Source organism: Microtus pennsylvanicus, chromosome 5, assembly GCF_037038515.1.
Source record: "Microtus pennsylvanicus isolate mMicPen1 chromosome 5, mMicPen1.hap1, whole genome shotgun sequence".
NCBI lineage: Eukaryota > Metazoa > Chordata > Mammalia > Rodentia > Cricetidae > Microtus > Microtus pennsylvanicus.
Window position 1 is genome coordinate 138,506,626 of NC_134583.1, and position 24,169 is coordinate 138,530,794.

General features: G+C 45.1%; 1 protein-coding gene across 4 annotated transcripts in view; it reads right to left on the minus strand.

Annotated features, from left to right (window-relative positions):
* Positions 1-22,053: 22,053 nt before the first annotated feature.
* The window catches only part of Cacul1 (CDK2 associated cullin domain 1), a 52,327-nt gene continuing 50,211 nt past the window's right edge, over positions 22,054-24,169 (minus strand). For 2 of the 4 annotated variants that reach the window (XM_075974566.1, XM_075974565.1), the window contains 2 exons: positions 23,218-23,261; positions 22,054-23,004 (listed from right to left, as the gene is read on the minus strand). In XM_075974566.1, the coding sequence (XP_075830681.1) occupies positions 22,964-23,004; positions 23,218-23,261 (85 nt within the window). In that variant the 3' untranslated portion in view covers positions 22,054-22,963. The remainder of the gene's footprint in view (positions 23,005-23,217; positions 23,262-24,169) is intronic. The other 2 variants (XM_075974568.1, XM_075974567.1) reach the window with 1 other exon arrangement.

Here is a 24,169-nt window from a genome sequence, read left to right on the forward strand (position 1 = left end):
GTATTAAGGAAGTTCCTTGTATCATGGGAGGGAAGTCTTTTGCCTTCCCCTTTTGCTTTGTATATAAGGGCTATAAGGAATAAATTTGGGCAGATATAGTATTCACTGGATGCCCTCCTGACTCTTCTGTCTCTTGTCTATGTCTTTTCTCAATCTTCACTCCCCCTTTCAGACACAATCGAACAGATTGGATGGTTTCTGACAGGGAGCCTTGACATTTCCTTTCTCTCCGTTCCAGGAACCATGAAACGGGCAGCTTCTTTCTCTGTATATTCCCACCATGATGCTCTATTTCACCAGTCACAAAAACACAGTCAAGTGGGAAATATCTCTGAAACCATGAGCCATCAGAAACTTCCTTCTTCAAATTGATTCTGTCAGATATTTTGTCATAGTGATGGAAGTTAATGATAAACCTGCCTCGTCCTTTCCAAAAGACACTTGCACATGCTCAGAGTAAAAGTGCAGGCACAGCAACACAGAATCAAGAAAGATGGTCTCCTGGATCCCAACAGGAAGCATCACAGATACCATCATAGCAGGAAACTGTATGGGCTTACTATCCCTTATCTGAAATTTATGGGAATGGGAGAATTTCAGACTTCAGATTATTTTTCTTTCTTTAAAGTATTTGTGTATTTCTAATGAGATAACTTGGCACTATGGCTGTCATCTAGAAGTCTCTCCCAAAACTCATGTGTTGAAGTCCCCAGTACAGAGTGCTCAGAGGTAGAGCTTTGGGGATATGACCAGACCAAAAGGGATCTGATGTCATCAATCAATTGTGGATAAATTCATAATTTGATGGAATACAGGGAGGTATATCCTTGTTTGGGGAAGGGGTCACTGATGGTATATACTAGGAGAGTATATCTTGTTCCTGGCCTCTCTCTTCCCCCTCTGTCTCACTCTCACTTCCTCTGCCTCTAGCCCACCATAAGGCAGGCAATGCTGCACCATACTCTGTCCATTGTGGTGTTCTATCTCCCCACAGTCCCAGAAACAGATAACATGTGCTGAAGTCTCTGAAGTCATGAGCCACAATAAGCCTTTTCTTTTCTGTGTATTTTGTCACAGTGATAGAAGGCTAGCATAGGTTGGCATAGTATCAAAGCCCAAATGTAAAAAGTGTGCATTTCATATATACCTCATGCACATAGACCAGAAGTAATCTTATGTAATATTTTGTACATGAAACAAAGTTTGTCTATTGCACTTGAAGGTATTGGGAGCATCTTTTCTCCCCTAGAAATGCTGAGTAAACTATATATTATATACTTGCATTTTGATCACAGCCTGTAGTAATAGGAGCTGCGGGGCTGCATCCCCAGCACCCTAGCTCAGTTGGTAGAGCATGAGACTCTTAATCTCAGGGTCGTGCCCTACGTTGGGCGCCAATTGAAGGCATAAGTCGCAAACAATGCCACACCAGTTTGGAATTATGATTAATAGGGTGATATTTATTTAAAGGGGAAAAAACTTACAGATCACCGTCCCAGACAACAGCCCTCTGCACAACCAGGAAGGGAGTCTAGTCGCCAGCGGAGCAGGAAGTGAAGAGAGAGAGGAGAGGGAAGTGGTCACTTTTTTAAAGGGAGAGAGACCACGCCCCAATGGGCTGGTATCTCAGCGGCTATAGGCTGGAGGAGCAGAAGGACCTCCCACAACAATAGCCTACCACAAGAAGTCAGATATGAAATTTTCCATTTTGTGGGCCAAGGTCTTTTCAACACTCAAAAAAAAATTGCTTAGTCCAAGTACACACATGTATGTATTCTACATTTGCACATCTGTGTATTAGATCACATAGAACATAGACTTATCATAGGGTTAGAGAGACGGTTCAGCAATTATCCTAACCCCTAACCCTAATCCTTACCCTTACCCTTCTGCTGTCACAGAGGACCCAGGTTCAGTTCCCAGCACCCACATCAGGTGGCTCACAACTGCCTGCAACTCCAGTTCCTGGGAATCCAACATTCTTTGTCCTCTTAGGGCACCTGCACGCGCATGTTGCACAGAAACTCAAACAGGTACATATACATATATTCTTAAAAATGTTCAGGAACCAGTGGAATGACTTACTGGGTAAGCTGCTTGCCACCATATCCTGGGACCCATGAGATAGAAAGAGAGAACCAATTGCCACAAGTTGTCCTCTGACCTCTACGCATGTGCAATGACACACATACCAAATAAAAGTCCGTCAAATTGCACACACTAAATAAATAATAAAAATTAAAAACAAAAACAACATTGGTCTGGAAAGATGACTCTCTTCCAGAGAACCAGAGTTCCTTTCCCAGAACCCATATGGCAGCTCACAACCATCTATAACTCCAGTCCCAGTGGCTGTGGTGCCTTTTTCTGATCTCCACGGTCATCAGGCACACAGGTGGTGCTCAGGCACGCAGAAAGGCAAAATATCCAAACTTGTAAAATAATAAACAAAAATAATGTTGAATGAAAATCAAGATGTCAAAAGTTACAGATAGGATTTTTTAAAAAACATCGGTGCACTAATATAAATCCTGCTAAAGGACACACAAGTGTGGGCATGCATGTGCAAATGTGTATGTGTGCAAATTTTATCCAAATTGAAGCATTCCTTCCAGAAGGGCTAAGGGAGGCTCGTGAAACTCAGGAAGTAAACAAACTTCATACATCCTAGAATATCAGAAACCTCCAAGATTTGCAAGGCTCCTCCTCAGGTTATAAAAGCAGCAATTTTCTGAAAGAATACATGCTGAGACCTAAGGAACTGTCTGCAAGTAATGGAGAGAGCTGGAAAGATGCAGCTTCTGTGAACCATAACCCAGGTTGGGTGGGCATTTCAGGAACTCAGAGCTACCTGTGAGTCATCCCTGTTCCTGTAAGTAACCCCAATAAAAACCAAATTGACTTTAGAGGAATTATTACTTTGATCTGTTGTTGATGTTCTCTCTGGGGTGAGTAGACATTTGTGTCGTTTCTCCTCAGGAGAAATCACACTATAGTACGCTTCCTGGCACATGAATGCAGAGGTCAACTCAGCTGCTTGAAGATCAAAGTAGAATTAGCTGATGTCATGCCAAAGAGCTTTATCTCCGTTCCCAGGGTTCAGTTTTTTAATGTGTAAAAGAAATAGGCAATACATCACAGCTATTAATTTAGGGGGATGATAGCATGACTGCCAGATCCTCTGTGTGGTTTTCTATGAAGTCTGACTTCTCACAAAATACTTTTGTTTAGTTTTTGAAGGTGGTTTCACACATTTAATGCAGCTTGATCAGCGTTTGTTTCTGGCAGACACATTGGATCTGCAGGATAGCATGATCCGGCACCGCAATCCGTGCTCTCCTGAGGTTTAGGCAAATTGATGAGACTTCAGGTGGCTTGTCCACATATGGAGATGCAATTTAAAATCACCTGGCTTCTGCTGTCCTCTGGAGGAGGGCAGGTGGGCCAGCTCTGAGCTGTAGTAACTGCTTTAGTCACAAGCAAAGGAGACGGCCCTGGAGGACAGAAGCGGAAAAGATCCTCTCCAAGGGTCAGCTCACAGAAGAGGGAAGAGAGCTGGAGAAATGGGAGAAGTCTTCGATCTAAGGAACAATCTCTCTCCAGTCTGGGCACTGCTGTGGCCAACAGAACAAAGAGCCTTGGTCATCCTGAGGGTGTCCTCAGAATCACTCATATTGCCCAGGTTGATTACATGCCCTTTCCAGCCTCGCAGGGGCAGAACACCTTGATTTCTACCCTTCTGGGGATATATACAAGTGAAAGAGGTTTCCCTAAAAGGAAATCAAGGAACAGTCTCAGGCTTTGAGAGATGCTGAGAAACATCCAGGGCTGACCAACACACAGGATATTTATAATCACACCCATTTTACCAATGAGGGAAGTAAGATCCAGAGAAGGTTAAATCATTTTGCCACAACCGCACACATGTGAGAAAGAATTAAAATTCTAGCTCTGCTTCTTGAGTCCTAAGCTCGTCCGACTCACCTCTCCAAAGTCCCCAAAGACCACGAGAAGGGCACAGGAGACGAATTCTTTGCCTGACATTTCCCTTGGTATACTGGTCATCTGAAAGCTGCAGCTTCTCAGAATGTCCGTGTTTTCTCAGCCCAGATGGAAATTAAGGCCATGAGCAAGCTCAGGATGTGCCGCTGTGCTCCAGGATGCTGCTGAAGGCATTGTCTTATTACAGGCTGGAGATGCAATCCCTCAATTTGTGTGGTTGGAATACGTGCCTGTGAAGGGCAAATTAAGATGGCCCTGGTGAGACTAATCACATAATAAATGGCAGTCACACTCCCAAGAGCCCAGCTTCATGGAGAAGTGGCCCTGCATGCTGTTAAGAAGCCCTGGATAGGCACGCCTGTGCACACCTGCCTTTATGCCCATCCTTCTCCCAAGAGGAAATGGGGAGGCTGAGGGTGGCAGGAAATTGGGTACCAAATAGGGTGCTTTGGCATAATGAAATGAGCTTGTTTGTCTCCTGAAGAGCCCAACTGAGCACACTTGGAAGGAAATGTTTTAGATGAAGTCCCACGGTAATCTTGTCATGATGATAATAACTAATGCTTACGCTGTACAGCGGGGCTGAGAACAAGCAGAAAGGGGGAGGGACAGTGTGGGGCAACATTTGTGACATCTTCCATTTGAAAATTACCTTCTGCATGAGAAGCAGGCAGCCTAGAGCTGACCAGAAAGTGCTTCAGATGAAGAAAGGGCACCAGCTATGCATCCAAGGACAATTTCCTACCAAATCACTCGGGGGGGGGGAGCGCTACACAGAGCACCATAAAACAAGATATTTATGTGCTTTAATGATTATATGAGAAAAGCATGCCCACTACTTAAAAAGAAAATCAGATAATGGGCCAGAGAAATGGATCCGTGGTAAAGAGCTTGCTGAGTAATCGTTAAGACCTGAGTTAAATCCCCAAACCCCATGTATAAAAGGCTGAGCAGGGTGGTGGACACCTGTAATCCCAGTGCCAGGGGAAGTGGAAACAGGTGGGTCCCTAGGGCGATCACTGTCAATCCAGCCTAGTCTAATCAGTGAGCTCCAGGCCAGTGAGAGCCCAGCTGATAATACCTGAAATAGAATGTTTTAGATATGATCCCCTGGTAATTGTGTTACTATGACAATACTAACACTTAGGCTGTACAGAGGCACTAGCTATAAATGGTGGGCAGCAGGATGTCTCAGCTGACAGCCTGAGTTCCATCCTTGGGACCCACATGGAGGAGGGAAAGAACCACACACTGTGGTTTGCAAGTACCATACCCACATCCATCATAAATGATTGTGATTTTAAAGAGAAACGCTAAGGAAGGAACAACGCCCAAAGGTGGTCTTTCACCTCTACTTTCACATCCGTACACACCCACGGGCACACATACAACAAACATATGCAAATACACATACATGCACATACACGTGTATGCAATACAATCTAATAACATCAACTTGTAGGGTAATTCTGACTCCTATCCCAGCCAAGTGGGGCTTATTTTGCATCTTGTATTTTCATATCAAAATACTTACTGAGTCATTATGTATTTCCATTCCTTATATTTAATATTCAATATCTCTAATATTGAAACATTTCCTATGTACTGTGGGCCCATCATGCCTGCCCCTGACACAGATTCAAAGGTGGTTGGCAGAACAAGGCAGATTCACACCCCCTCACAGTCACAGCCTCCAGCTCTGTTAGTTTTGGGGGATCTCCTGGTTTTTGGTCTTCCTCACACTGGTTTCTCACCCCACCTGAATCTGCTTCCACCACCACAACTCCAGGTTTAGTGCCTCTTCTACTTAGTTCACTTCTCCATTGCTGTGATAAACCATGACCAAAAGCAATTCGGAGATCAAAGGATTTGTTTCATCTTACATTCCCAGGTAAATCACTGAGCAGGAGTTCGAGGCAGGAACCTGGAGGCAAGAACTAAAAAACACACCACTGTAGCATGATAAATAAAAACCCAGAGACATACATAGGGGTTCAACCTGAAGGTCAGAAAAGCAAAACAGCCAGTCACTGGCTCTTACCTCTACCTCAGAACGAAATGGTGATCCTGCCTCCAGAAAACCTCAGAATGAGACTGTCTGAGAGCTGTCTCCTCCCATTTTATATTTCTCCCTAGAGCTGGGATTAAAGGCGTTCACCACTACCGTCTGGTTTCTATGGCAAACTACTGTGGCTACTGGGATTAAAGGTGTGTGTCACCACTGTCTCGTCTGTAAGGCTGATCATTGCAGCTGTTTTACTCTCTGAACTTCAGGCAAGCTTTATTTATTAAAATACAAATGAAATATTATTACACACCACACTGCTTACTGGCTTCTGCTCTCCGGCTTGCTCCATTTGTTTTCATATACAGCTCGGGCCCACCTGCCCAGGAGTGGTACAACCCACAGTAAACTGGTACCTCTACTAGCAATCAAGAAAATGCTCCCCAAACAGGCCAATCTGAGAGAGGCAATTCCTCAATTGAGGGCCTGTCTTCCCAGTTGACTCTAGTTTGTGTCAAGACTAACCAGCACAGAATCTGATGGCTCCACCAGTTTTTCACGGGAAGTCCTCTCATGCATTTCAGGTTTTCTGAATATGTGGGGGTAGGACATTACCCCTGTGGCAACCTTCCTGTGTCTAGTTTCCACACGATTCCCTAAAGCAGCAGGTTTGCCTAGCCCTGAGCAGAGCAACCAACCTGGAGACCCTTCAAGGATCCACCCACCATATCTGCCCTCCTGAGACCAGCTGTCTTATAAAACTGACAAATCCACCATCTTCTTGACGGAACTGTATGCTCCCCTCCTATACCTCACCCTGGAGCCCTGATCCCCAATGTAGCTGAATCAGGAGATGGGGTCTTACAAGAGGTGTTATGATTTAAACGAGGACATGCTTGAACGGTCAGTGGTACTGTTTTTGAACTCTGTGGACCCTTTAGGAGGCGGAGCTTCATTTAAACAAGTGGGTTACTTTGGGTGAGGCTAGAAGTTTTACAGTCTGGCCCTACTCCTGTCTGTTCTCTGCTTCTTGTCTGTGACTACAACGTGAAAAACCACCTAGAGGTAGCTAGAGTTCCTGCTGCCATGTTTTCCCCTCAAACCTGTGAGTCAAAAAATAAATAAGCCTTCCTTGCTGACAAGTGGCTTCTTGTCAGGTATTTGGTGATAGCATCGAGAAAAACAATTAATACAGGAGGCCATTAAGGTTCAGTGATGCCTTGAGGTCCTAAGGTCTTTCTGAGCTGCCCTAACTAACTCCACAGATGAACTGGTGTCTTTAATAGGAAGAAGAGACCCTGGTTCAGTCCACATCAAAAGGAAAGACCACATGAGAATGAACTAAGAAAATCCCTTCTGCAAACAGGAAGAGAAATTCGCCAGAAATCAGGCCTGAAGGCCCCTTGGCATTGGCCATCCAATGAGAAGATGCTGAGAAAAATGAAAGGCTGTTTGAACCAACTATCCTGTGGTGTTCTGGCATTTAACACACAGTGCCCACTGTCATGCCACTCTTATTGGTAGTACATGGAAGACATCTTTGGGTCCTTTCTTGTACCAGCTTCCTTTTCATTCCTAATGCTTCAACCTAACCATTCCTGAGAGCAAGACTTTTCAGGTAGCAGCAGGATAAAAAGAAAGGAAAACTATGGTGATCTGAGAAAGAATCCCCTCACCTTGGAACCCGATTGAAGTCTCTCCTACCAGCTGAGCACCTCCAACAACACAATTAATGGCCTGGCTGAGTAGGCATTTAATCCTAGCATCAGGAGGCAGAGGCAGGCAAACCTCTATGAGTTTGAAGCCAGCCTAGTCCACATGCACAATTAATATTTATTTAAGGTCTTTTTTTTCTTCCCAGCTGTGAACCTGAAATCGATGCAGAATCTCAATAGGAACCTTGTTTACAGTATAAGGAAATGACCTGTATGTCTCCTGCAACCCTAGTCCCTCTTGGTTTTATTTTACCAGATTATAGCCCTATCCTAGGTGTCTCTGGAGCCTCCCGATAATCTCATTTATTGAAAAAGAAGGAGGAAAAAGTTTCTTAGCAAATTGAGAACTTGGTGCTTGCACTGATGGTCAAACAGTTAACTATGACTTTTCTTTGATAAGGCTATGCTTCTCAGTGTGCCTTATTCTTTCTCTCCAATGCCTTTCTATTTTTAATGAGCTCCAATTCTACTTCATACTGGTTGATCCTGAAATTCTTTTTTCTGCAGTGTGCTTAAGGATCCAGTTTTACCTGAATCAGGGTCCCAGGATGTTAAGGGAACTCCGTGGGCTACTGGCCTGACATGTGGAGTTGTACCTCTCTATCTTACTGCCACTGACAGTGTGTGTCCCAATACATGTCTTCTGAGGTCAAGAATCCCTTAGAGCAGTTCTCAGAAGCCTCATAATGCAGTGTCCACATTCTGACACTCTGGGTGAAAAATAATAGCACCTACCCTTGGGTCCTACTGGTCCACCAGCCCCTCTGGGACAAACTCCTTCCCAAACCTATTTTACCTCACAGGAATCTTCTCCAGCTCTGGAGAGACTAGGTCTGAGGAACAAAAACAGATCTGAGGCTTCCAGCCTCTCTCTCTCAGCCCATGCCCCAATCACTGCCATAGGAACTTGTTCTGATAGAGGTCAGGCCTCTGTGATGTGATGATTAGGGATAATAGCACTGAATCAGACACAGGCCTGCTTTTCAGCTGTTTTTCAAATAGGATGGAGAAAACATTGCTATCACCACCTAGACTGGCTGTTTACAGTCTGCTCCAACTACCACCATCCTTTCTGGCACCAGCTTCTCAGAAATAGAAAAATTCCCACTTGCAATTAGAAGGTGAGAGAAAGACCAGAGTTGGTGGCTGAGCTGCAGGCTCCCTAAGGATATGTGCTTCCAACGTCCAGGATCAAGGGTCTGTAAAGCCTTAATAATAATTTTAAAAAGCTCCTGCAACCTTGATGAACACGCCAAGGTCCCTGCCAGAGTCCCTACGACTCATCATGTGGGTGGGGTAGCTTCCATCACCATCACCGCCACTTGGGAGATGGAGAGGAAGTGATCAACAGCTCCCTGCCTCTGTTTCCTCCTCTAAGCCATATTCTGAGTGAAGGTCAGAGTGGACAGGACCTCATCCCCTCAGTCGTCTCCTAAGGCTGAAAGTTGCCTCTAAAAGCCCCCATTCCTCCCCATTCCCAAAGACAGTGACAATGAGCAGCAGGCTCCCTGCTCCTAAGCCTCGCTGAAAGCACAGTGTGTCTGTGTGGACTACATTAATCCTCTCCCCACCCCCAGGAGGGAACAGAGTGAAAGAAGATGCTCCAAAGCTGAGTCTCTATGCACTGACATAGCATTGGTGTTCCCAGGGTGTCAGAGGGACACCCACAGGATGGGAATATAAGGGCTCCCCCTTATATGCTATTCCAGTCTCACCTGTGTCTGCTTTTGGGCCGGGTCCTTAATCAAGACAGAGGGCTCTCCTCACACTGGTCCTGTGATCACAGGGGCCACGGCAATACACACACACACACACACACACACACATACCCTTATCTGCTGTGGGTCTCAGTGTACCTCTGAAAGAGCTCAAGCCAGAGTAGCCAGGTGAAGGTCCCCAAAATGACTGAGACTATGCCTGCCCCTGTCATACTCAGGAATCTGAGGTAGCCCAAACAAACCCCACATCCCAAAAGCTGCTCCCTCCCCAGCATCCACAGCACATACAAGACATTTCCATTTTAACTTTCTTCCATCTTTGATGTATCCGCCCTATCCTGCCTGCTTTCTGTTGGGAGCCTGGGGGAGGGAGGCTGTGAAAAGTGAAGAGCCTAGAGATATTGTGTGGCCCCAGACCTCCACTCAATCTAAAGACTCCAGGTTCAGAACGGCCTCTCCAACTCCTTTTCATCCCCCAGGCTCTGTTGCCCCCTGTACACAACAGCAATGACACTTGTCCATGTCTTGAAGGCAGAGGCTGGACCAGGTGACCTTCTGAAGGTGCGCCCTATCTCAGGCTTTCTAATGTGCTGATCATAGAGTCGGTTACCACCTTCTAGGTCCCAAGTGGCACCAAGACTAAAGTTAATTCCTTTCCCCATGGCTCCTGGACATAGTTGAGGTCTTTCCTGTCTGTGTCAGTACACAGGCACTGGAATAGGCCCTTCAGGCTTACCCCTTCCCCTCCATACCTCCCAGCAAGAGAGGTACAGCCCAGCCTACAGGGCAGCTGGCCAGTTTCCAGACAAGGGCTGAATCGCAGATACCAGTCCTTCATTACAGCTGCCCTGTGGCCAGCGCTAGCATCTGATAACAGCAGGAGGCTCATCCCCTACAGAAACCAGCAGGCAAAAACATGGAGACCTCATGTTCTAGTCTCCAAAGTTCCCCCAGTCATGGAGGAAGACAGGATATAGAACTCAGAGGTAGACAGTCAGGGTCACTAGGATTTGGGGACAGGAAGGTGCTGAATCCACACTCACTCTGGCCTGCTCCACCTTGTCAGCCAAGTGGCCTCCTTTCAAAGGTGAAACTGTGTGACAGGCTGTGAGCCAGGAGCCCTACTCTGCCATGAACTGGCATTGCAGGCATTTGCCTGGGCTGATGGGTCAGCCTGGGCAACCTCAACCAAACCGCTCAAGTTTCTTGAAATTCATTTCTCAAGTGCCAAGTGCAGCATTTAGATTAAAAATTCAGTTTTCAAGCATGGTTGAAGGGGAAAGGTGGCCTGGGAATTTCTGAGACAGTTGGGGACTCACCCAACTGCCTGTGCAATTTTACTGCTCCCTCTTTCTGGGTTACCTGCAAGCTCCTCCATGGAGATCTAAAATGGGCCACTCGCTAAGAGTCATTTGCCAAATATCCACCAACCCAGAGAAGATAAAACACAACGCATGTAAATTTCATGCAAATATTTAAAGCAAAATTAGCATAAACACTAAATTTCTTGCGTGGAATGTGGGTAATTGGCCTTCTTTCCTCTCATAAGTCACTAACCACTGTGTTCAGCAAATCAAGCAGGACATCTAGTTATGCAGACACATGGGTCATTTGGCAAATTAATGGGCGAGTTTGGTCAGAATGGAGATCCGCTGGAATGGAATTGGGTCCTACAGTGGCAGCCACCACAGGACTGTTGGATATTGGTGTTCGTTGCATTAAATAGACATAAATACCAGCTCCCCTGTTTCACTGGCCTTGTACCCAGGGCCCCAGTGGACCCTGAAATTCTAGAGCATTCTCATCTGCACACAAACTGCTGTTGGACAGTGCATCCGACAGCCTCCTGTACTGATGATTCCTGGCACCTCCAGTTGCACGCACTCTAGTAGGGCCCTGCGTGACCCATCTACTAGACCCTCCAAAGCACTCAGTCTCTTCCATTATGTGGACCTGGCACTCTGTGTTCCTATCAGCCCTGACCCAAGTCCTCCTCCATAAAGAGAGCTCAGGGCACAGAGCCAGAATGGAATAAAAAGGTCACCCAAATTGAGAGTCTAATTTTAGCCCTAAAATGAGAAAAATTCAGCGATGACTTAAGAATTAGTCTTCAAGCAGGTTGTGGTGTCACACACCTGAAATCTCAGTCCTTGGTAAGTGGTGACAGTGGAATCAAGAAATCAAGGCCGTCTGAGTTACTGAGACCTTGTCTTGAAAAGAGAAAAAAAAAAGTCTTCAATTAGACAGTATGAAAACTGGACTCTTAGACTTGATCCAGCTTCTGTGTCTCCAAGAAGTAGGCTTGCTATGCACACCTGAGCCATGTGGAGGGTGGGGCTGAAGAGTAGGTGTTGGGACTATAGAACATGTGCAGAATCAGAACCTCAGTCATGAGTGACAGGCAAGAAAGTCCCATGATCGACAAACCCTGTTAGTGACAGCTCTGCACACAAGAGCTGAAGGAGCAGTTATGTGGCCAGGGTCTCAGCCAAGCAAGACCGAGGCCTGGAACTCAGCTGTCACTGAGCTGGAGCAGCTGGGCAGGCCAGGCCTCAATTTATAGGAGCCTCTGGACTCTTGTAGTAAGATGATCTTAGATGCCTATAAAGGAAACCTGGGTGGCAAGGCAGCTGGGTCACTGCAGTCTGTCAGCAGGATCTCCAGGGAAAGGAGTGGCCTTGTTGATCTTGTGTTGGGTGGGCTCTGCCATCTGCTGACTGATGACACTCTTCTCGGGATAATCAGGCCACCAAGTTTCTGGGTTAGGGTGGGATGGGTTAGGCTGTTCTCAGAGAACTCTAAGGGCTACATGAATGATCCCCAACCTCATTTATGAGCAGACAAGGGAGGGAACTCCATCTTCCAGATTGAAGCACCCAAGCCAGAGCCAGAGGGAGTCCTTCCATCTCTTCCCTCTCTGCTCATCAGACTCCTGACCTGGGAAGAGGATTCTGCTCAGACTAGGGTTAACTGCTACCAGCAGCTTTCTCCCTTTGTCATGCTGAATAACCATTAGGTTATTTAAATAACCATTAGGGCCACTTCAGCCTAGAGAAGTCAAGGACTGCTGCTAAGCGTGGACGGATGTTTCAATCCCAGTCACACTACCTGAAGAGCTGGCTGAATACTCCTGGAGAGAAGTATCAGGATCCAGTTAAGGGTCTCAGCATTCTAAAGTAGCTCAGTCTCCTTCCACTGTGACATTCCAGATCTGCAGTGTGGCCATGTACCTAGAGCTGCTGGGTCAGACCCCAAGCTGATCCAAACTCTCAGACCTCAAGCTGATCCAACTCTATCCTCCCCCGGCTTTAGAACATGGGATGACACAGAATTTCTGTGTACACTGACTACCACACAAACAGGAGACACTGGGTGTAATTCCCCAGTGCTACATCAACTAGGAATAATGATGTGTGCCTATAATCTCAGCAGTAAAGAAGGCCGAATGACCACAATTTCAAGGTCATCCTTAACTACATAGCGAGTTTGAGGCCATCCTGCTCTACCTAAGATCTGATGGTTTTTTTTTTTTTTTATTGATTTGCTTATTTTCGTTTTTTAAAAATGCTATCAGTTCCCCCGCAAGACTCTTTAAATTAATGTCACTGATCATAAGTGGCGCTTCCTCAGCCCCAAAGAAGAAACACTCAATAACCAGAAGCCATTGCCCATACCCAAGGATGAAGCCTTGGTAGAACTATAATAAGAGGTGAGTGCTTTGAATTACCATGGCAATCGCCTAATCCAGTACACAGAGGATGCTGAGTAAACATCCACTAAGTTAAAAGAAAAAAACTCTAATTTTAACTTTTCAAAAGAAAGTTAAAAAGCAATGTGAATAATGGTGTATGGCTAGACAGCCCTGTAATTTGGTTCTTCAACACTTACCGGAAACTGCTTTCTTCTAAAGAAAAAAGCCTTCTATGCCTGCTGATTGTAGTTATATTCATTTTCTGCCAATTCCAGGTAGGGTGTGACCGCTGTGGAGATTGAGGATGGGGTCATACAGCTGCAGGAGCAGAGTTCAGAGACTGTGCTCTGGTTTCCCCAGCTCCCTTCAGCATCCCGTTGCTCAATACCAGAAAAATGACCCAAGTGTTATGTCCTCACTCTGTCTCATGGGAGGAATAGAGGGACATCCACAAAGCTCTCTAGGATGAAGACACCATGGGCATTATCCATATGGGGGAAGTGGTGGCTTGGGGAGGAACAGAAGGCCCAAACCAGCTGACCCCTCTGAGGTCAGAAGCCTTGATCAGGCCCTAGCAGTGGGATATCAGGAGGAGAATGGAGAAAAGACAGCAACCTTCAGTGCACAGCACCATGTGGAGACATGTGGCACACTGTGAGAAGGGCTGGGCACAGGGCTTGTCATAAAGCTCTCATTAGCAGCCTGTACAGGGAATGGTGTCCTGCTCAGAACACACTGAGCCCACAGCAGCTCCTCCCTGTGTTATGTGACTGGCAGTGAGTAGGCTGTCTCTGGCTGTCACTAAAGCCTGCTGTACAGAGAAAGACTCTCCAGTTGGGGCCAGTCACCTGCCCCTTCTCTACCCCCTTGGCTGGTTCCCATCCTGCAGAAGATGGCCAGTCTTCTGAAAGTCGGGGACACTCTGCACTGTGGACCCTCTCCAAGGCTGCAGGCCAGCCCTGTGAGCACCTGCTGTGGTGGCTGCCAGTATCCTCCTGCTGCTGCCTGGAGTTGGGAAATGCGTTTTTCACCTTGTCAGGAAGCAGGGCAAAAGCAATTTACAGACGGTCAGCCAGAAGCGGCACGCAGCTAGAGGTGTTTGGCAGTTCATTGAACAGTGTGGACTAAAGCTTCCAGACTTGTCCACAGCGTGTATCGGCGTTCAGTCATCCAGAACTGGCAGGGACTCTGAGAGACTCGATGTGTGGGCACTGCATTCTGTCCTCACCAACTCATACAGAAGCTCTATTCCTTAGTGCATCAGAAAAGGATGGAGGGACCTTTATAAGGAACTATGAGGTCATTAAGAGAGATTACTTCTGTTAATTGATGGATCTCGTTCATGGGAAAGAGTTTCCTATAAATGAGACCACCCAGAAGGTGATCTTTTGCCCACAAACATTTCCACTTCCATTTCTCTACCATGAACCAATGCCCCAGGCTCTCTCACTGGAAGCCTTGCAAGTATTCTTGACATTTTCTGTCTCTATAACTTTTAAGCTAACTAAATCTGTTCTTCCTGATGTACTCAACCTCAGGAATTTTGTTGTTCCAACACCAAGAGGACCGAGACAGGGAGCAACCTAGAAAGCGTCCCCTTTGTTTACAAACAGATGAAGACTGGCAAGTAACTCTCTTCAGATGCAACCACTCACCTGCTCACCCTTTCCACAACTGCCCTGAAATGGGCAACAAAGACCCCACTTAGGGGGAATGCATTATATGGAAAGCAGAAGCCCCCAGAAAATAGCCTACAAACAGCGAAAACTCACTCACCTCTCAAGATGAGTGAAATAGGAAAGGCGTGGGGTCTAAAGACAAAGCAAAACTGCACCTTTCAGGAGTGCCAGTATCAGACAATGCCAGGATCTCCACAGCAGGAATCCAGCAGTGTCCACTCCTTCAGCATTGCAAGAAGCTGTTACAGAGTCCTGGGACTTCAGTGCGGGTGGAGGGGATATCAGTAGCCCTGTATGATAACTTCCAGGAGGAAGCCAAGAAATGGGAGGAAATTCACAGAGGCCCAGAAGGCTTAAGGTGGTTTCTGTGGCCCAGACTTGGGCCTAAGGAACTGCAGTTCCCTAGAGGGATGGGTGTGACTGGTTAGAGTGTTGGAAAGGCTGGTGTGCGCCACTGAGTATTGACTCCCCCTCCCCCCCCCAAGCCAGGCTGGACTGGGCCATGCAGAGTTGACAGTGCTAACACCAGAGTGTGGCTAACACCAGAGTGAGTGTGGCCAGGTGACAGATGGCTAGGGAGGAGGACAGGACCTGTTATTGGAGTTCAGGCAGAGTAAAAGGAAGGTGGAACTCAGGTAGCTGCGGGCAGTGGGGACTGTAACAGCCACTGCAGCAGCTTGGGCCTGATGGGTGTGGCCTGCCCCGTTCTTGCAGAGGCTGAAACTGCAGGCAGCATGGGCAGTAAGGGGGCTGCAGAGTAGAGTGCCTGGCAGTCAGTATTCCTGCATTATATGGAGGGATGAAATAGAACATGAAATTGTGCAAAGGGTTACGGTGGAATTTGGAAAAGTTCAGAGTGAAAGAATCACACTGAGGGTTTGGTGCAGAGAGAGAAAACAGACACATTCAGTGCCAGTTATAATTGGGTGCTAAAGTGCACCATTTATGGTTTTCAATTGGAGGGTAGCATTTTCATCAACAGTGGAAGCTGGTGAACCAAAGTCAAGAGTATTCTCGTCTCTTGAGAGGGCAAGGACAGAAATCTCTGGGAAAGAGGGGTCATTTATCACCAAGAGAACAAATCCAGAACCCGCCCACAGTATCCTACCACAGAGAATGGATTCCAAAAAGCCAGTTCATGAACCTAAGTCCTAGTCCCACTGTAAAGCACCCCCCCTTCCAAAACAGATCAAGCCACGAACCTGCCACCCACATTCAGAGGGCTTAGTTTGGTCCCATGCAGGATCCCCAACTGTCAGACTTCAATACTTTGATAGCTGTACCTTGGTAATAAGTCTCAGGAAGAAGTGGCCAAATAAGGGATTAGACCTTGGTGACTAGCTTTAGGAATGTAATCTAGTGACTTCTGGCAAGGCGAAGGGAATGGGAGAGAGGAGTAAGGTCTGCCAGAGCCGTGTGCTCAAGTGGGCTAGTGTCCCTTCAAGACCAAAGTACAGGTACCACTCAAGTCCAGCTTGGTGAACCAGTGAATTTTAATGGAGTTACTTACAGAAGCAGAATGACTCACAGACAGCTGCATCAGCAAGGCCCACGCCAACATGGGTGACAGTTCACAAGAGCTGGGAAACCTGGAACACACTGCACCACCTGCAGGCAGCTCAACAGGCTGGAGGGAGTCCTTTCCAAAGTGACTCTGGTCTAGACAGAGTCTTCTAGACAGCCAAGCTGCCTTCTACTTCTTCTAGGCAGCTTGTCTGGTCAGAATCTTCTTTGTATGTCCCCCCACACACACACCCTTTTTTTTAATAGCTCAGCTTGTCTTGAGTCTTCTCTGCAGCTAGCTTTTTCCTCTGAGGGGGACTCTCAGCTTTTATATACTCTGGCAAAGGGTGACCTAGGGAATCTGGTCAGTTTTAGGGACTTCCTGAAGCGACTCTGAGTTTTTGCCTTTTTGTTTAAGGGGCTTCCCTGTAGAGTGGAATGTTTTAATTTTGGAGGAAACTGCTACACAACACCAACTTGCTTTTGATCATGGTGTTTTAAAGTAGCAACAGGAACCCTAAGATGAAGTTTAAAAAATAGTTTGAGCCCAAATGTATCCTGTGCACACATGCGACGGTTCAAAGTCATCAGGGGAGGACCCCAAGTGTGGCTCCTTGTCTTTCATCTTGTATTTTTGAGGCATGGTCTCTGCAATGCCAAGTTAACTGGCTGTCAAGTTTCTAGGGATTCGCCAGTCTCTACTTCCCATCTTGCTGTAGGAATGCTACCAGACACGGCTTTTACAGGTCCTCAGGAGTCAGACTTCAGCTGTCACACAGTATAGCACACTATTGGGTGATCTCCTCAGCTCCAAACCATTTTTGAATTGCATGGCTCAAGTTCCTTAAGAACCATTTATTTGGGGGGTAGGCAATTCCTTTAATCCCAGCACTAAAGGGGCAGAGGTGGGTGGATCTCTGAATTCAAGGTCAACCTGGTCTACAGAGTGAGTTCCAGAACAGCCAGGGGCCACACAGAGAAACCCCTCTCAAAAAACGAAAAAATAAAAACCACTATTTTTATAAAAAATAGCTTTAAAAGATACCAATGCCACCACAATAGTTTCAAATACGTTACCTCACTTTTTTCTTTTTCTTTAGTCTTCTGCGTACTAGCATGTGAGTAAACAATTTGGGGGTGGACAGATGGCTCAATGTTGAGTGTATACTCCTTTTGCAGAGGACCTGGGTTTGGTTTCCCACACACACACAACTCATAACTGTAACTGTAGCTTCATGGTTCTCATTCCCTAACGCTTCAGACCTATAATACAGTTCCTCAAGTTGTGGTGACCCCAACCATTTTTGTTGCCACTTCATAACTGCGATTTTGCTAGTTATGAATCACAATGATCTGCTATGCAACCCCTGTGAAAGGGTTGGAACCCATAGGTTGAGAGCTGCTGCTCTAGCTCCAGGTTAGAGGTCCTCTTCTGATCTTTGCATGCACTATATGCACACGGAACACAAACTCATGGATCCGTAAGTGCACACACTGAACACTCCATGGAGCACAAAGGCCGATGACAGCATGTCTGCAGCATTTGTATCTCATGATTATGTCTTTAAAAGAAACTTCTCCATTCCTGGGGTGGGGAGTCATATTGTCTTTTTTGTGCTGTGCTTTTAAATTTAATTTTAAGCTCATCTGGGCTTTCTTTGATGAATGGTATGACAGCAATCAATTTAATTTTCTCCAGCAGTTTTCAATGAATAATTCCTTATGGCCAGAATAATTTTAAAAGCCAGTGTTAACACATGCCTTCATTCCTATTTTTACCCATTTCCCATTACCCCGTCTATGCTTACACTACTATAACTGTTTTAAATTTAATTGAACTTTTGAATAATGTGATGTATTTTTTTTGGCACAGCAAGTTCCTTCTATTTCTTTCTTCTTTCAATGGGTATTTTCCTATTTTCATCTGTTACACTTCCATATGAGGATTTACATCATATTAAATACAAGGGTTTTGGTTTTTGGAATGGCTTTGTATAAATTCATATATTAATCCAAAAGGAAACGACATGTTTACAACAGTCAAAATGTTCTTATTATCAAATGCTTATAAGCTTCTGGGCTTCTCCATAAAGAAAATCATGCCCATTATATATGCTTACAGCAATGTATACAAACATAACACATGTCTAAATCACATGTGTGCATACTACACCTACAGTATATTCATACATATACACTACACCCACAGTACATTCATACTTACTATATATACCCAGAGGACAGGTGTGCACATATATCACCTACAGCATGCATACACACTATACCTACAGTACACTCATACAAACTATAAGCTACACCTACAGTACATGCTCACATGCACACTATATACAACCACAGTACACGTCTGTGCACACACTACAATGCATAAAGCACATGTAAACAAACAATTTTGTAGTCACTGATCTAGAGGTTAAGGCTGACTGTGTCTGAGTTGTGGCTACCATGTTACAGAGTACCCTCCCGGTAAGTGGAACTCAACATGCATGTTACAACAGTGAACCAGGTTGTCAGAGCCAGGACATTTGCACAAAACTTATAACAAGACAAGTTTAAGGACATTTCTACAAGATTTATTTTTCGTTAACCACAATGTTTTAGAGTGAGAATATACACCCAATACAGAGGAGTGATTCAAAATCCACCAAATGTTTAGAAGGAGAGAGCCCAGGCCAGTGGCGTTGTGCCCCAGCTCAGGAAGTGAGGAGAGGTGACAGACAGTACCAGATCTGCCATGTCATATGACAAACAGTTGGGAAACTGGACAGCAACGCCTCATTCGCTCTGCTATGCTGGTGGGCGGCAAAAGCTTGGTGCCTGCATGGCATTTCTATACTTTGTATGAGCATTTGTTTGAGCCACAGTTTCTCATTTTTAAGTGACATTAAATAATTTCTCCCCGATCGCACGGCTGTAACACTGACAAAGACAAAGAAGAGCCAAGGGTGCCATCAACCATTCACCCAAACACACCCTGGGAGAACATTCAGTCTTACTGCACTTAGTATAGTCCCAATAGTTAAGTGACATATAAGAACCAACACAACTACTGTTTTCCAAACCACTCAACTCTTACCCCCATGCTGACGACTTTCCCAGAGGTGCAATCCATCAGCACTCTTCTGAAAATGAATCAAGCCTAAAGTGAAGTTCTTTACAGCAGAGAATGGTTCTGTAAAACAGCAGGTCCTGCAGCGAGGTGGTGGACCCCTCTGGAAAGAGGTTCAAGTTAAGGTCTCAGTTAGGGCAGGAGGGAGGAGGCAGTGACTACAGTTAAGTAGCAGGGGGACCAGAGAGGAGACATTTCCTTTGGGAAAGAACAGGTACCTTCTTCCAAATATTCTGAGAGTCAGGAGACAAGGGAAATTTTGATGTGGCAATTAAAGCACAAGAGCCATTTCTCTACGAACCTCTGCAACTTCTGGTAAAAATGAACTTTATTTTGCACAGTTTTTCTGAACGCAGTGATCACAACAGAAAAGGTTCTCTACACTGGGTTTCAGCTGTGTCAGTTACCAGTGTCACATTCCAACTTTGAATTTTAAAGTCCCCTTAAGAGATTACCACTTGGATAAAAAGCAAATACAATATTCCAAGCTACGAGCTCAAGGGATACACCATAAAAACAAACAAACAAAAAACCCCAAAACTCTAAACACTCTAACAGTTGGATAGCTAATGCAGGCTTTTTGTTGTTTCTTATTATCTCAGATTAGTATATTCTATGAATATACATCCGTAGAATAATGCTTAGTTTAATGTTGGCTGCTTAATAACTGAATCTTAGCTCAAGGGCAATTAACCAGAGAAATAATTAACTACTGTGAGAGGAAACAGGAGAAAACAAAACAAAACAAACATAGCCTCAATAAGACAGGAAAATCTGGAAGTTATTTACAGGGAGAACTAAGAGGTCATTTAAACACTATGTGCTCCTCTTCCCATGACCTGCAGAAACCAGTTTTGTTTGCAAGCTCACCACGGCCTTTGCTAGTAGGTGTATGAAGCCTCTTGTGCCGATAACCTCTGATGATGTTTGGTCTATACAGAGTACATTGAAGTGAGGAGTGTGCAAATTGTTCCTGAGGAATCATTCATGTGTGCAAATTTGCAACCTGACAAAAAGCAAGCAGGGGGGCAGCAGCTACCCAGGTCTGAGCACTAGAGACATATATGCAGTGTCATGACCAAGGGCACCCATTCCTCTGTACTCTGCACCTACACACAAACCAACTTCATCCTAGCAAAAAGGAGAGTAAACGACTTGTTATGGGAACCAGTAACTAGAAACAACGCACAATTTGTGGCTTTCTTTTAGGGCTGACTTCCAGGCAAATGCACACACTTGCCAGCTTGGCCAAATAACTGCACCACAATGACTGGCTAAGCGATCTATATTATTTGGCCTTTGAGGATCTGGTTAAGTAGTCCTCAGCAGGAGTAGAAAAAGTGCACAATGCACTGGCAAGAACACGTTTTCTGGAAATACTAAGTGGGAGAGAGCAGGTTTTTATTTCCTCATAGTTGAGGACTAAGAATTCTGTCAAGATTTCAATTAATAAGCTAGACCAATTTCACCTTGAGTAAGTTTTACGGACTGTAAGGATCACACTTTCCCCCACACCTTTCAGCATCTGTACAGCTGTAGCCAACTCTAACTCAAACAACTTCACAGGCTTTCCCTGCACATTTTGTGCTAACACAGAATGAGTATGATTACTTCTCCATTAATTTAATAACAAAAGCACTCACTTTAATGCCAATTTACATAATATAATGCTTTTATAGGGAAGGTTCTGTTAGAGAAAAAAGTGTACTCTCTTTCAGGGGAGGAGTATAAATTAAGACACTGAGCTACTTACCTATGTTTCAAGAAATGTTCCAAGTTTGCTGTCAAAAATATTAAAGCCATGTAGAAGAAACCAGTTCCAAATGATATTACAACCGTGCGGCAAACATCCCAACAGAAAGCAAACTTTGGAATTCTTGATAAAATGAAAATTTCCCTTGCTATTAGAGCAGAAAAGGCTGTGCAGGCCACAGTAAGAGCCTGCCTGTCCCTACTGTGGGTTCTTCAATCTAAGCCAAATGAAACTAAGTCAATTAAAAACCCCACAAACTACCAACTGCAGAGAAGTACCCAAAAGAACCAAGCTGTCAGCTCTTACTATTCCTCCCCTAGACCATCATTTACAAATCCTGAACTGCTATAGGGCAAGGTTCTTGCCCCTGTATCCCATTTCTAACTCTCTGCCCACTGAGTTCGCAGCAGTAGCCTGAGGAGGCATTCTCTGAAGGCTCAGAATCACTGTCGGCTAAGCCTGAGCACAAAGCCAAGGCTCACTTCATATTCAAGCAAAACTGAGGAGAAAAATATTTTTCTTCACCATGTCTATTTGTTGTTTACCACTGGAAAAACACCTGGAGTAAGCTTCAGACTTTTGTGAGGACCTAAAGAGCACTGTTGGTGCAGTGAGACAGAAAATCCAGCTGAAGGAAGCCTTCAAAAACCAGTGCAAACTCTCCCCTACTGTATTCAAATATCAAACATGATGTTTACAAGAAACAGGGCAGAGTTGACCTTTTACAAATACTAAATGCATCAATAAAAACGAGACCAGCCTGGTCTACAAGAGCTAGTTCCAGGACAGGCTCCAAAACCACAGAGAAACCCTATCTCGAAAAACCAAAAAAAAAAAAAAAAAAAAAAAAAGAGATGGACCAAGACTACTCACCATATTTGGCTTTACTAACACTGCTCCCTAGAGGGATTCAGGGAGCAGCTCTCCCTGTTGGGCAATCTCTACAGTAGCACAGTCCTGGACCAGAGCTCCACCCACACTACAGACGCTGGTAAGTTCAGATGGGGAGATGGCAGGAAGGAAACCACTCAGTAAGAGTTGGTACTCATGAGAACTGGGACAGAAGGTGAATTCTGACCCCTATCCATTTTCTCAATCAGGTCCTGCCAGAAGGCCACACCAGAGGCCTTGGTGGGTCAGTTAGGGATATCAACTTCTCCAGGAAGCATTTTGAGTTTGATGACATGGTCACACAGTTGCAAAAGTGCACAAAGCTCAAGGCACAGAGTTAAAAACGTGAACTGATGGGGAAAGTTATAGTGAAAGCAGTTATTAGCATTTTCCTCCATAAGACTAGTGCTAAACATAGACCGATTCTGAATTTAAAACATTGTTTGGGACACAGGTGAAAACACTGTACTGTAGCATCTGCTTGGTTTTAAAGCAAAGATATCTTGACATGAGATACCATGTGCCTAGTCTACAAAAGAACAAGACAAGTGCTTAAAAAAATTCTTTCATTTTTGTATTTTTTGGAGGAAGCTGATTTGCATGTTGGGCTTCACTTAGCAATGGCCACTCTCCAAGACACTTGCTCTGTAGATAAACTTAATAAAAGATTGTCCCATTTCAAAATCACCCTCAAGTCTAGCAGCAATTGTTGTTGTTAGTTCTTGTTTTTTAAAATTGAAAATCAAAAGAAAGAAGTGTGGCATCCTCTCTGAGAACAGCCTTTGACAGAGCTCCTGAGTGGTGCAGGCCCCACTGTGCCTGGAACAGTGTCTGCAGCTCCAGTGTCTTCTCTCCGGGAGAAAAGTCCTTCAACAGTCACTATCTGTATCCCCTGGAACCTGCACAAGCGGACTGGCTGTCTGGAAAAAAGGCCAGAAGAAGAAAAACTATGAGCGACAGAGAGCACTCTGTTCACACACGCTATTTCTCTCCTGATTCCAAGGCCAGGACTTCAACTTCACGAGTCGTGCTGTGCCACCTGGACCACCAACTCCACCCCAGGGATTCCACACTTATCCTCAGAAGCTGGCCCAGACCAAAAACATCAACACAGGAAAAGCATCACTACTCACTATAAGCCAACTCATCCCCAGCTCTCTTCCGGGACTGGTCACCTCTAGGGATAAGAAAAGAGAAAGAAGTCAACAAAACTGACTGGTTTCTTTACACACAAAACCAGCAGAAATAAATCGAACAGCAAATGCTGTCCTAACCCAACAGCCTGTTTAAACAGATATTAAACGTCAGCTGAGTCATTTACCCCGAGTATTTGTACCTCAAGGGTATGTAGTCTGTAAAACATAGAAAGTTATTAAATCTATAAAATCTATAAGGACAGTTTACACTGAGAACTAGAAACAGGTGGAAAGTAAAATATGTCTTTGACGACAATCTTGGGTTCTGTTAATATTATCTATCCCCAAGAACCTGCACACAGTAACCAAACTTTAAATATCAAACAGAGAGAAGTTAAAAATCTTGCCCTCAAGCCCCAAACTGAGACCCTCCAAGCCTTTGAAAGTCAGAAACTAAGGTGTCTGCAGACCCTTAAGGTGGAGAGCACAAACCTTCAGATATTGTGCCCAGTCTAGCTTCACAAGCCTAGAGGCAGTCAAGAGTGGTTGTGAACAGGCCTTACGCCTCCTATGAATCACTCTGGCTTTCTGACTTCAGACACTAACCGAAAACTCCAGTTCTTAAGCAATGAGCAGTAACGGCTCCACTTGTCTCAACTAAGGGTACAATCAATCCTCCTTCCTGAAATACTTTTTTCTTAGCTTCTTCTGACCCTCTCCCACCCACTGTTGGTTCCTTTGCTACTCTGACTAACACAGCCATGGGCCACCTTTGCTTCTCCATACACATCCTTCCCTTTCTTCTAAGATGCAGACCTTGTCAGTCTGTAGCTCGGAAATTTACAGACCGCTCTTGATTTCTGTCTGACTGAGATCTGTAGGTTCAGTATTCTCATTATTAAATACACACTGAAAACTACCATACCGAGAATATAACATCTGTTCAGCT